This window comes from Diorhabda carinulata, chromosome 8 (assembly GCF_026250575.1).
Source record: "Diorhabda carinulata isolate Delta chromosome 8, icDioCari1.1, whole genome shotgun sequence".
In the NCBI taxonomy this organism is placed as follows: domain Eukaryota; kingdom Metazoa; phylum Arthropoda; class Insecta; order Coleoptera; family Chrysomelidae; genus Diorhabda; species Diorhabda carinulata.
In genome coordinates, this window is record NC_079467.1 from 14,663,789 (window position 1) to 14,677,217 (window position 13,429).

General features: G+C 31.9%; 1 protein-coding gene across 2 annotated transcripts in view; it reads right to left on the minus strand.

Moving 5' to 3' along the window:
- Positions 1 to 13,429, minus strand: part of LOC130897516 (uncharacterized) — a 63,559-nt gene that overhangs the window by 22,971 nt on the left and 27,159 nt on the right. For both annotated transcript variants that reach the window (XM_057806412.1, XM_057806413.1), the window contains exons 5-7: positions 7,541 to 7,843; positions 5,080 to 5,450; positions 2,835 to 3,123 (exon numbers count right to left, since the gene is read on the minus strand). In XM_057806412.1, coding sequence (XP_057662395.1) covers positions 2,835 to 3,123; positions 5,080 to 5,450; positions 7,541 to 7,843 — 963 coding nt within the window. The remainder of the gene's footprint in view (positions 1 to 2,834; positions 3,124 to 5,079; positions 5,451 to 7,540; positions 7,844 to 13,429) is intronic.

The window sequence follows — 13,429 nt, forward strand, 5'->3', positions numbered from 1 at the left end:
GACCACACAGTCAAGTTGTTTTGTTAAATGTATCGAATTCAGTTTCGCACTAATTTAAAATTTTTGACTAACACAAATCAAAAACAGAATGAAGACAGTCTGAGATGACTTGTCTTCATCATTTTCAACAATTAAAAATTGGTCTAAGTTGTTAAGCTGAAGACGTAAATCATTGGATGACTTACGTGCGGAAGGTCTTATGACGGCGACTACTCCAGAAAACATTAAATTAGTGGAAGAAATTGTTCTAAGTAACTGGGGCCTAAGAACAAAAGAAATTGCAGCACAGACCAGCAATTCCAAATCAAGTGTTCTAAGGATACATGAGCATTTAAATATGACAAATAATAGCGCAAGGCGGATGCCTCGATTTATTGTGAGCGATTTTTGGAGCTTTGCCTCGAGAACCAAGGAAGTGTAATCTATCAATTGTAGCGGGTGATGAAACTATGGTCTTTTACTAAGATCAAAAAAAGATTCCATGAAGTGGCATCGGCAGGCATCCCAAAAAGCAAAGATTATAAAAAGCACTACTACCATGAACGCAGAGTAGTAGTCTGGCTTACTAAGGCAGTTGCGTCAAAAAATTATAGAAAAACTGCGCCTCAAAATCAGCCAAGGTGTGCGCTTGCTTCAGTCCATATGGCTTCGTTTTCTATGACTACTATACACAAATGTGGCTTCAGAGAGATTGAATACCTATCATATAGCCCTGATTTGTCTCCATGTAACTATTTTTTGTTCGCAAAGCTGAAGGCTGAGTTAAGCAGTGAAAGATGCATCATATGTTATAGTGGCATTGAAGCTTTAATCAGACGTTCTGAAAAATTTCTAAAAATAAAGGGAAAATATATGGCAAATAATCACATTTTTTTATTTACGTCCTATCAATAGATCACCTACATCATGAGTATCAAAACAAAAATAAAATCAAAATAGAGATGTGCTGTAACATAAAAATTTAATTTTTCTTTAGTTTTTATATCTCAAAAATATGTAGCAGCTATCAGTTAAATTATTCGTGATTGTATGAAAATTTCTCGTTCTTATGAATGTGGACCATTTCTAAAAATTTTCTTTTTCGTGTGTTTGATTCCATTTCAAGAATTTGGTGAATCTTTATAATTGAATTTATGTTTTTTTATATTTCGTGGTTCGTTGATAACCTTCTAGTCTATTCTCTAAATAGTGAGATGTCTGCCGGATGTAGATAAGGTCACAATCATTACAAGGTATTTGATATATTAACTTACATCTTTTGTTTTAGGGTGTTTTAGATTTTAGTTTAAGGCAACTTGACATGGTGCAAAAAATTGCATGCAATTTATATTGCAAGTCGTTTGACATAAGTCTCTTACTACTGCAAAATAATTCGATTGAGAAAGTCCTTGTACACATAGTAGTGAAAAATGTTTTATATTTTTTAGGATAATTATTTTCTTTCAATGCAGTCTTTGCTTTTTAAATAGCTAAGCATCTAAATTCAGGATCTGATAGTTGGATGGTAATGGAAGATCTTGAGAAAACTATTCTAAGCAAACTTGATATGAATATTTCATTCATTTTCCGTTATGTAGATGATTGCATTACTGCCGTACCAAAAACTCAAATTGAAAACATAATAAAAAAGTCAACTCTTATCATAAAAAACTTCGATTCACAAACAAAATAAAAAAAAGTAATAAAATCAATTTTTTTGATGTCACATTATATAAAATCACAGTATAAGAACAGAATGGTATACGAGACCAATTTGGTCTTCAAGATATTTAAACTTCAATTCGTGTCACAAAAAAGATCACTGATAATGACTTTGATATCAAACCATCAGATCCTGAATTTAAATGCTTAGCTATTCAAAAATAAAAAATTGCATTGAAAGAAAATAATTATCCTAAAAAAATGATAAACAGCATATTCAAGACAAGGATAAACAGATACTATAATCAATTAAGAAACTAAACATCAAAATATAAAACATTTTTCATTACTGTGTGCAAAGACTTTCCCAACAAATATCGAATTATTTCAATAAATATGATATTAGTATAAATCATAAAGGACATAATACGTTATCCAAATATTTCACTAAAGTAAAATTTAAAACACCAAAAAACAAAAGAAATAATATATTTCTGGTGCCTTGTACTGATTGTGACGCTGTCTACATAAAGCAGACATCTCAGTATTTAGAAAATAGACGAAAATGTCATTAATACGAAAAAAAAAAAAAAAAAATAAATGAAATTGCATTAATGGTATACACTAAACATCTTGCCTTCATCATAGGGCCCAGCTAACAAATACTCTTCGTCGCCACTTTTTTATTCTTTTTGTGTGTCGTTTAAGAAATTGCTGGCATAAGTCTATGTACCTACATTTACTATGAAGACAATATTATTAATAGTTGCCCTTTTGAGGAGTTCAGAGTTTAATTTAGAGAAATCTTGAATACTTGTCAAAACTACCCTGCCACCTTTTGTTAATTATAATTTTTTTAAAATCCACTCCTTCCTAGACATGACAGATAGTTAAATCTCAATATACTTTAACGACCAAGGGAGGTTTGTTATACTTGTGGCAATAAATTAATAATAGAATTCTAATTTTTATTTTGAAACATGCTTATGTTTGTTATTTCTCTATATAAATTCGTCACTAATTTTTTTTAAATAGTTGTAAAGGATTATACTGAAAACAAAAACCTTATAAATAATAATTTATATAAAAGAAATTAATCCATTTATTGATACAAAAATGTAAAATAGGGTAACAAATAACAAAAATATTCTATCAAATTAATTTATTTCACAGATATAATAAATTCTACATACCTGGCACAAAGAGCCCGGTGGTACCTCTCTAAAGCCACTTGTTTCCTTGTTATGATTCAGCTTCATGAGACTGAAAGCTAATCTTTGGTCAGCTTCGAAATTTATTCTATTTTCTACCATATCTCTATTTTCCTCATCGGCGATACCATCTTCGGCCAAAATACCAGGTTTATCATTGAATAGTTTGCGTCTACATCTATCTGCGTTTACAATAGTGAAAGAGGCGTCGATAGATGAATTATAATTGTTTTCGAAAATAATATCTTGTTCGTCGTTAGACCAGATCGAGCTAAAAATCACATGGATTGTAATATTAGCAATTGCAGTAGAAACAAGAAAAAGTGAAGAGGAAAGAAAAGGAAAAGAGATATAACAAACGTCGATAGTTTTTAACAAACCGAGAACGAAAGAAATAATCCCCGCTACAATCCTTAACATACATGTAGTATACTTAGCTTAGCTTTAAAAAATTAATGTTAATAAATAATTTTATTGGTAATGTATAATACAACTGTAAAAACGAGCAACCCAAAACTCACTTCGCTAGCAATTGCTTATACAGGGTGTTTCACAAAAAGGTAACAACGTCCCTAGGATAAGTGGAAAACTGAAAAATAATTGGGGTTCGCTCAATAACGCCATCTATATTCAAATAAAGGGCATTGAGAGAAAAAATTATGTCCAATACCACTTGGTACAAATCATGTAACAAGCGCCCTCTATGAGAGTCAAATAAATCAAATCAAATAAAATCAATAAAAACAAAATTATTTCAGATATTGTTTTAAGTATTTTTTAATTTGAGAATACAATGTTCCAAGTTTTTTTCATTCAGTACTGAAAATGGCATCTGTTAAATGACGACCTTCATTGTGTACACACTGATTTAGGCGATTGTGGAAGTTCGTCTCCACTGTTAACAGCATATCAATGGGTATGTTGGCAATGGCATCACAAATGTTGTTCTTCAGGTGAGCAATGGTCCGTGGTCGATCGTCATATACCAGGGATTTCAAATAACCCCATAAAAAATCGCATGGAGCCAAATATGGAGGGAGTGCCGGCCATGGGAGATCACCTCTGAGAGAAATGAAGCGACCGGGGAAATGTTGTCGCAACAAATCCATTGGACCTCGAGCTGTGTGTGCTGCGGCTCCATCTTGCTGAAATCAACCGTCCGTAATGTTTATATGTTCGAGGCTTGGAAGAAAAAATTCCTCGATCATGTTACTGTAACGAGCTGCATTCACGGTAACTGCACGTTCGTTTTCTTCAAAAAAATTACGATCAATTATTACCATTACCATTACCGATATCGCATACCAGACAGTAACTCGTTCGCAATGAAGTGCCTTCTGGTGAAGTTCACGCGGATTTTCACAACTCCAATAACGCATGTTTTGTTTGTTGACGCAGCCCGAAATGTGAACTTGGGGACCTTCCCCTCCAGATGCGCTCCCCCCCACTCCTGTCCCCCAACTCACCACTCGGGAGATTTTTCTTTTGTCACGCAGATTACACAGATAAATTTAACGTAGTCATCATTATTAGTACTCTTAAATTTTTGTAACAAATGATGTTTCACCTTAAAGTTACGAATTATGTCGTTGTTAAGCCATAAAAGGCATTTTTGAAAGATCTGGGAATTGGGATCTTGAATTTGACTATAAAAAGTTGGGGAAAATTAGTCCTTCGAAAGCTGTATCTTGGATTCACTTGTGATGGAAATTACTCATTTGCATTTTTTAGCATGACAACTATTTCAAGGGAGGGGTGAAATGCATCCTCATGGATTAACAGATGAAGCCATCTACTTATTGAAAGTTGATTCCGATCGAAAACTAAATCAAGAGTACGATTGTGAAAGTTTATAACTTTGTTCAATTGTGTAACATCAAGAAATTGGGTGAAGTTGTTTAAGGAAGTCACAAACCTAACATTAGTTTAGTCAGCATACTACAGTATTGGGGAATATTAAAATCGTCAATAATAACAAGACCATCATCATTCAACAAATGAACATAGTTTGTGAGAGTATTATAGAATGTATCGTAAACATCTGAGCTCAAATTTGGGAGAAAATGTATTAACACAAAATACCAAACCTTCCCCAACAAAACACTCCTGATTCCAATAACATAATGCTAGAAAGAGGGATGAATTATCTAAAGCCCCAGTGTCTCTCTACTAATTTCTTCTAACATTAGACAGTTGAAAAAAATTAAACAAATATCTATGTACTTACGATATTATCCCCGGTCCGTACGGTATAAAATTCCTTTTCCCGGTGTCTCTCATATTAGCGATGTTCATAATCTCTACTCTTTGATCGTGTGGTCGTGGAGAATCCAGAAGATTGATTATATCCACAGGTAGATCATTAAATATGTTGTCTTCTTCGTATAAATCTTCAGATTCATTAACACAACTATCAGAATCTTTACTTGCAGGAGAATCCTCTTTTTGTTTTAGACCTGTGTAGTTTATCAAGTTGTTATTTGAGAGGAGAGTAAGATCCCAGTTGGTGATAGTATTAGACTTCATATTTTTGTTACGTCCCAGACAGCTGAGTCGTTGCTTAACCTGACAACGAGCTCTCATAGTGTCGTTAGTTTCCTGAAAAGTAAATTCCAATAAGGAATATTATGGTCTCTTTACCGAAAAAATATGTAGAATGAATTCATCTACTATTGCACTTGGCCAGCGAAACAAAAAAAAACGTTCGGATGCGAACTAGGGACGGCTATACTGATTTGTTATAGTAATGAGAGATACTACGTTTGTTATAGAAGGCTTCACGGTAACAGCGTTCCTTTTAAATAGTGTAGTAGAAAGTATACATTAAAAAATATTGAAATAAAATACTACACAGAACTATTATTTATTGGTACACAGGATTCGAAAAGAGACAAAACCTCTAACAATACACAAAAAGCTTGGGAAAAGAGCTCCAAGTACATTTCAAGCTGAAATTTACTCCGTTTTGAGGCGTTTTCCATATCAATAACAAATAAAGAAAGCGAATAATAATCATGTTAGCTAAACAGTCATTAAGACACTAGGTTTTGTAATCAGTTCTAGTATTTAACAAACTAGGCAGGAATAACCTAATTATCCAGTTGTGTTATGAGTACTGAAGCACACTTAATATAGAAAGAAATAAAGTAGTCGCAAAACTAGTGAAAAAAGGACCCAAAACCTCTTCTAGGGAATCAGATCCCCTTTATTGAATTAGTATCGATACAATATTGAAAAAAATCGATTAAAAATGCAGACGAAAAGATTGAACTATTGAAACAACACATAGGGACGGTACAACCAAAGACATTACTATGAAATTAAAATCAAAAGAGATTGGAAAAATGCAGGAGTTTTAACAGTAATTCTAGTGGGACATAGCCGCCTAACAACAGTCATTCGAGGAGAAAAGAAGACTACAGAATCTAAGTAGAGGAAACATCTATCAACATACTTGCTAAATGCAAGATACTACAAAATCTCGGGGCAAGACATATGGATGATTAAGTACCATTGGCACCGATCAAGGTTTCAAAAAAACATATACACTATCTTCTTGCAAGCAACTAAAACGCATTACATTAAAACTTGTATGTCCAGAGTTAGAGAGGAGGTATTGATTTAGATTCCAAGATTGTAAGATCAGTTGTATGGCATATTTTGTGTTTTAGTTACAATGTAGAACATAAATAAGAAATAGTAATAAGAAACATAACATGTAAGGCGGAAACATTATGGGTAAAAAACATGATATTGGTATCGATAAATGAGCCTCACTGTTTATTAATATAATTATTCTACTTAACAAAGGACCGTAGAATTGAAAAAATATTTTTTCAAAAACGAGTTACTTAAATTCTTCTCAAGGTTACAATGAAAAGGCTTAATTTTAGCACGTCAAGTTATCCAGTTTTTAATCCTGAAATTATGTTATAAACCAAATAATGATAACAATAAAAAACAAATAGAGCAACAGACTATAAAAATGTAAGATACATTGTCATGTTATAAAATGAATGACAATCAGATAGTAACATCAGTTTCAATTCTCGTAAATTTTTACACCACATGTGCTAACTTATTCATAGGGTTGGCGACAAAGTAATTTCGGGTTTTTAGTATAAAATAAAACAGTTTTTTTAACAATGAATAGTTTTTTATCAATTATATATTTTCCCTTTTGCTCAATGACCTTTTGCCATCTTTCTTTTAGCCTCATTATTCCGCGCTCATAAAATTTCTAATCCTTATCAGCCAAAAACTGAACCATGTGCGATTAAAGGTCATCGTTATTTGTAAGAGTTTGACCATTCAAAGAATTCTACAAACTTCGATGTAAATGGTAATCAGATGATTCCAGATCAGGGCTTCGATTGCTTCATCCAGTTTAATTAATTGTTGACAGTAAACATCAGAATTGATGGAAGCAGCTCAAAAAACAACATCTTTGTAGTCCCACCAAACTGACAGCATGAGCTTTTTTTTGTTGTTTTCAGCTTTCAATTTGATTTAAAAAAGGAGTACAAATGTTAGCATGTATGTATGTATTTAATCGAAAAATTAAAGAAATGAATTACGAGCTAGTGCCAATAATATTACTACTTTTTAAAGGTACACCATCACTATCTTACTTATAAAATATAATTTTGAAATTTATATTTGTTCGAATTTATAAATAAGCAATTTACCTTAAAAAGAACTCTACTGATAGAGGTGATTTCTTTAGCGGACTTGGTAGAGTTTTTCCTAATAGGAGATGCACAAAGTGTTTTCCTCCTCCGGCGTTCCGCAAGAAATCTATTATCAATAGGTGAAAAAGAACTTAGAGGGGGAAAGGCAGCAAAATACTTTTGAGCTTGCTCCTGAGGAGTCAATTTTTCATTGATTTCTTCAGGAGTTGAGTTTTCCGTTTGTTCAATATTCTCCTCTGAAGTATTCACGTTCTTTATTCGGTCACAGAGTTCATCAACCAAGGATTCAATTCCACAATTCTGAAAATATAGAATTTATTAGATGTATCTTTTTATAACATTTTTAGGGTAAATATGTCATGTGAGTAACAGAGTAAATACATTTAGAACAGCGTTAAATAATTGGGAGTCAAACAATCAGTGTATATAATTTGTATTGTCAGTTATTTAAGATAATATATTAACAGTTTAGTTCAATGATGGAAATAAGAACTTTAACTAGTTGGTGAATTATGACTAACATTCTAGAGTAATGTAGGTGATAATTAGATTACTTATTAAATTATGTTAGTAAAGTGTTTTATATACTTTTAAGTACTACAAATAAAGAAAATTAAATTCTACTTCAGTTTAGCTAGCTTACAGAAATTTCTTTATTTCTTACCATACGTCAAAAATAAACCATCAACAAAATAACAAACAAATATAGAACCATCAAACCTTTCTATGGAAGAATTAGGCAAACTAAATAACTTGCTACCCCAATGTTTATCGATTGAATATACTCATACCGCGCCATGGGACAACAAAAATTATTGAATCTATCACCAAGTTCAATTCATTCGACCAGCATCTCATCAGACATAAGCAATTTGAAGGATTACTTGATACATACAGAAATTTTATACATTATTACATCGATCATTTAAATCTCAAGAGGGTAGGAGTGCTGCCATTATCATTTCAACTTATTAATAACCATTTAGACCTTTTTCACACTTATAAGTTAGATAACTAATGGAAACATCTGTAAATAAGTTGCAAATAGTGAAAGATACTTCGAAATCGTGTTGTTGATAAAGTGTCGTTATCATTCCAACATCTAAATACTTATTTAGAACTCCTCCAAAGAAGTAAGTGAGAGAATTAATGAAAGCTATTATAAAATAAGTTTCAACTAGTGAATCTTCTATATTTCTATTTAGACCTTTTCTAAACTCATGAGGGAGAGAACCAATGGGAACCTTCCTTAAAATAAGTTTCAATAGTGAAATACTGAGTGCTAACCAAAGATAGTGGACAATGTAACAGTCGACTGACCCAGAGCTACTTAATGACAAAACTGTCATATTGATGGCTATTTGTATATTGCATATTTGATCTATGAGATTAAAAAAAATCAAAGCTTATTGGAAATCGCGTTAATACAAAACATTTCATATAAAAAGATCAATTTTTTTTCTTTTTAAATTGTTCATTCAAATTCGCTTAACAAGAAAATTAGGTGTACTCAATATTGTTTACATTTCAAATAAGAAATTGATGGATATAGGAAGTTGAGTATTTATATTTCGGTCAACAATGAGACAATTTATGTACAATATAATGATGTCGATAATAGTAACAGATATTTTTCATTCTTATTTTAAAATTTATAATCATTATGATTAAAATTGTGAAAAAATTGAGGAATTAATCGGGTTTAAGCATTATTAGCAAACAGACTGAATATAAAAATAAAACAATTACCTTAGTAATGTAAGACATAGAGACAAATCAAGTCAAAAGTATTAAATCCAATAGAACAAATCACTAGATACACAAGCCGTTCATTATCTGTGAATACTATAGCACGAAATCTCACTTAAGAAAAAAAGGGAATTCACCTCCTTATACCATTAGAGAATGATAACTATAACGGGCGGGGTAAGAGTTGGACTAATGAACCAATGGAAAATTAGAAGGAGAAAATTAAATAGTACACAATTCTTCAACTGAAGGTTACTGCATAAATAAAAACTTGTTGACATTTATCCAAACTAAAATATCAGGTAATTATATACAACTTAATTTTGCGTATTCTGTATAAAAATTATCAATCCGCTTCATTATTGACACCTACTGAAGTATCTAGCCAAAGTACCTGGATCGAATCTATCAAGACCTTTAATGTTGGTTGTACAAGCACTCTGGGCTTGCACGAAAAGAATGCGTAATATTTTGATAGTTGTTTACTAGAAACTAAATTTAAGGGTGCGATACAACTCATGACGATTTTTAATCCGTTGAGATAAGGATGCGTCAACTGGGAACGGGGATATTTCAGGTAAACGAAAAGGTAGTCCGAGTACTGAATACCACTCGTGACAGATTCATTAAGAGTAGTAAAAGTAATCCCCTTGGTAAAATTGTAAAATGGAAAAATAAAAACCTAAATGTTCTGAATCATTTAAATTGCATTCCAACAGTAGGGGTACTAAATAATTATATAATAATGCACACTTGCAATTCGTCAGGTTAGTCAAATAAAATAGCAGAATATGAATTTGTGAAAAGAGTTGGCACATTGTAGCATAAGTTTAAATTTTATGGCGCGTATCAAAATCACGAGTTGGCACACGCCCAAATTTAATAATAAAGACCCCAGAATATTTGACCGGCAGCGTATTTTACAGTCAGAGAAAGTCGCATTTTATGATTTTGTGAAATATATTTTTCACAGTAGAAAATAAATGAATTGAGTTGAAAAGAAAAGGATTCAATCTTAAACTTATGATAACAGGGTTCCCAGCAAAATTTGCCTGATAAATTCCTTGACTTTCCCTGACCAAAACTCAAAAAATTCCCTGACCAAAAGGTACGCGCAAAATCAGCTTGGATTACTTAATGTTAATAGTAGTATTAATCATTATTATTAGTATTAATTAAATTAATTTAAAAGCATTTTCAATTAAAGCAACATTCTTTTTCAGAGGCACCATCTAGTGAGAAGTACAGCAAATTCTCTTTCAGAGGTGCCATCTAGTGAGAAACACAGCAAAATATTTCAGAAGCGTCATCTGGTGAGACGTAGCGCAAGGATTTTCTAAAATCTGGAGTTACTCCAGATTTTACTTTATTTTAGGATTTTCCCTGACTTTTTGAAATTTTTTGTAAATTTCCCTGACTTTTTGAGAATATTTCCAAATTTCCCTGACTTTCCCTGACCATTTTGCAATTCCCTGACTTTCCAGGTCGCTGGGAACCCTGGATAAACTGAGTCGGGTAAAATAAGCGGGACACCAAATTTTTTTATCTATTTTGTATACCATGTAATGCAGGTTTTCTGTTTAGGTCACGTTTTTTGAGATATTACGTCATCGGATATTATTTTAAATGTATCACCGCTTGTGCTTATAATTTTTTTAATAGATATATTTTTGAATTTACTGGTGGTGCACAAAATTAACAATAATTGAAAATAAAACTTTTATTCACAATAAATGTTCAAAGCGAGAAACTTCGGCTGCCTGAAAGTATTCTAATTTGTCAATAAATGATCTTGGAGAATTTTGAATCATTTCAGCGTCTCTGATTCGATCTTGTAATTCTTAAGGGTTTGAAATAAATCCGCATAAGTAATAGATTTCAACTAGCCCAAAAGAAAAAAAAAATTAAGTGGAAATAACACAGCATAATGAGGTGGAACATCATCATGCTAAATCCAAATGTCTTCTATTAAGTGTAAATGTTAATTCGATTGAGAATTAAACGAATAAATTTTGGTACCATCTGATGTCGTGAAACTTCTATATATGCATCATAAGTTAATGTATCTTCCATAAAACACGGGTACAATTATTATTTTCTATTCCACAACAAACATTCAGCTTTTGTGGATATTGTGCATGAGCCTCTTCCACCCAATGCGGATTATTATCCGACCAATATAGGCAATTATGTCGATTTACACATCCGTTCAAACAAAATGTCGCTTCAAGTTTTATTTACATAAATTTTATTCATAGTTGCTTTGTAAAACTATTATCGTTTATTAAGATCCCCATCATTTAATGATGGATGCAATTGCACTTTATCAAGATAAATTTTTTTTTAAGTACCCTTCTTACAGATTTCTCACTAATATTGTTATACATTACAAGTTTTGATATTGAATTTTTGGGTTCTTTCTGTACATTTTGAATGATATTAAATTCATCATCTCCATTTTTGGCCGTTCTTTTTTGTGCACAACTGGAAATATTTTTCACACTGCCAGTTTTATTAAATTTCTTCAAACACTGTAGACTTGGATATGTGAGAAAGTCTGTCAGGGCAGGCTAGAGTTCAGTACTCACAAAACATATTCTCTGATTAACTGCTACACCAATGTTGCAAGACCTGTCACTTTATATAAGCAAAACATGAAATAAGAGGCTGAGGATACTTTTAGAATTAGCATTTAGAATATCCAAATACAATTTACATTTACTTGTCGGATAAAAATATTTAGAAATTCCGATGCGTGAAACGTAACTATGTACATGTAGGTACACAAAGACCCGCGACGAGATCTATATTTCGAAAACGATTCCTATTGATTGTCTATGATGAATTTGAACAAAATATTTTGACAGTCGAGTTGAAAAAATTTGTAAATTGGGAAAAATGGCATACGGTTTCCCTATTTTTTCTAAGCGGTAACATAAAAAATTATTATTTTTCAGTGAAATTTGTAATATGCGAACAACAACGAATACTCATAACAAGGTGAAAACCATTTTATGTTCTCCATGTAGCGGTCAAGTGACTATTGGTCTGATATGTGTACACAATACAATTTATAGTTCTTCCAATATCAATTGCAGAAGACAGTTATGCGAGGAACAATCAATATATCATAAATATGCACGGCACTCATACCAAATTAAGAAATGAAAAATAATGTTCACTCTCCATATAAACTTCGATAAACATCTAACAAACCGTCAGTCCACGTGAACTCATCATCTTCACTGTTTACCAATGAAAGCATCAAAACACAAATGCATTTCTATTATTTCAATCAGAATTTTTAAAATGTAATCAGTCTCCAGAACTGAGTAGAAGTTGTCGAACTCGCAAAGAAAGTTCTAGCAGCAGACCGTCAAGAAATTTGGAAAAACTTTGTTGAACATTTTATGAACTCAGGTGGGTATGTGGTATCTCCCTCTTTACAACCCATCATAATTTAATCAAATGATGATACTTTGAATTTGAAATGTTTTTTTTTGTATTATTTGCGAATAATTTATTTTCCTTTATGGTTTTTGCTTTGAAATTTCGTTTACCAGAAAAAAAACGAATAGGAAACAAAAAGGGCTCCGTTCACGCCTGGTACCCTGTTTAAACAGAACTCCCTTACAGGCAGGTACATTTTACTCGTCTATTACTTTTGATAATTTAATATTCAGTTGTAGCAAGTTAACAAGGTATAATACTGATTTTTTTCCAAGTTCTAAGTAGGACTACAATTAATTGTATCTGTTTAAATAACGGAGTATAATGCAGTCCATATTTTTAAAAGTATTTAAAAAAATAATATATAAAATAAGGTATCTACACCTATGGTAGATCAAACAGACTTGTCGGCAAGGGTTTTTATAATCTGCAATTGATATTGGAAGAACTATACAAAGTATACAATATACACACATGCAACAGGAGTGGCGAGATTCAACATATAAGTTATTCTTCAACTTAACCATTTCCAGCCGCTTATCTATGCAAAAGGACTTTATATAGATTCAACTATAAACTTAAATAATAGCAAAAACCCAAAAAATTTAGTTACATCTTTGCTTATTAAACAAAATTGCTCTGTACTTAAATTTAAATAAATTCATACCACACAATTTAAGGTCCTCG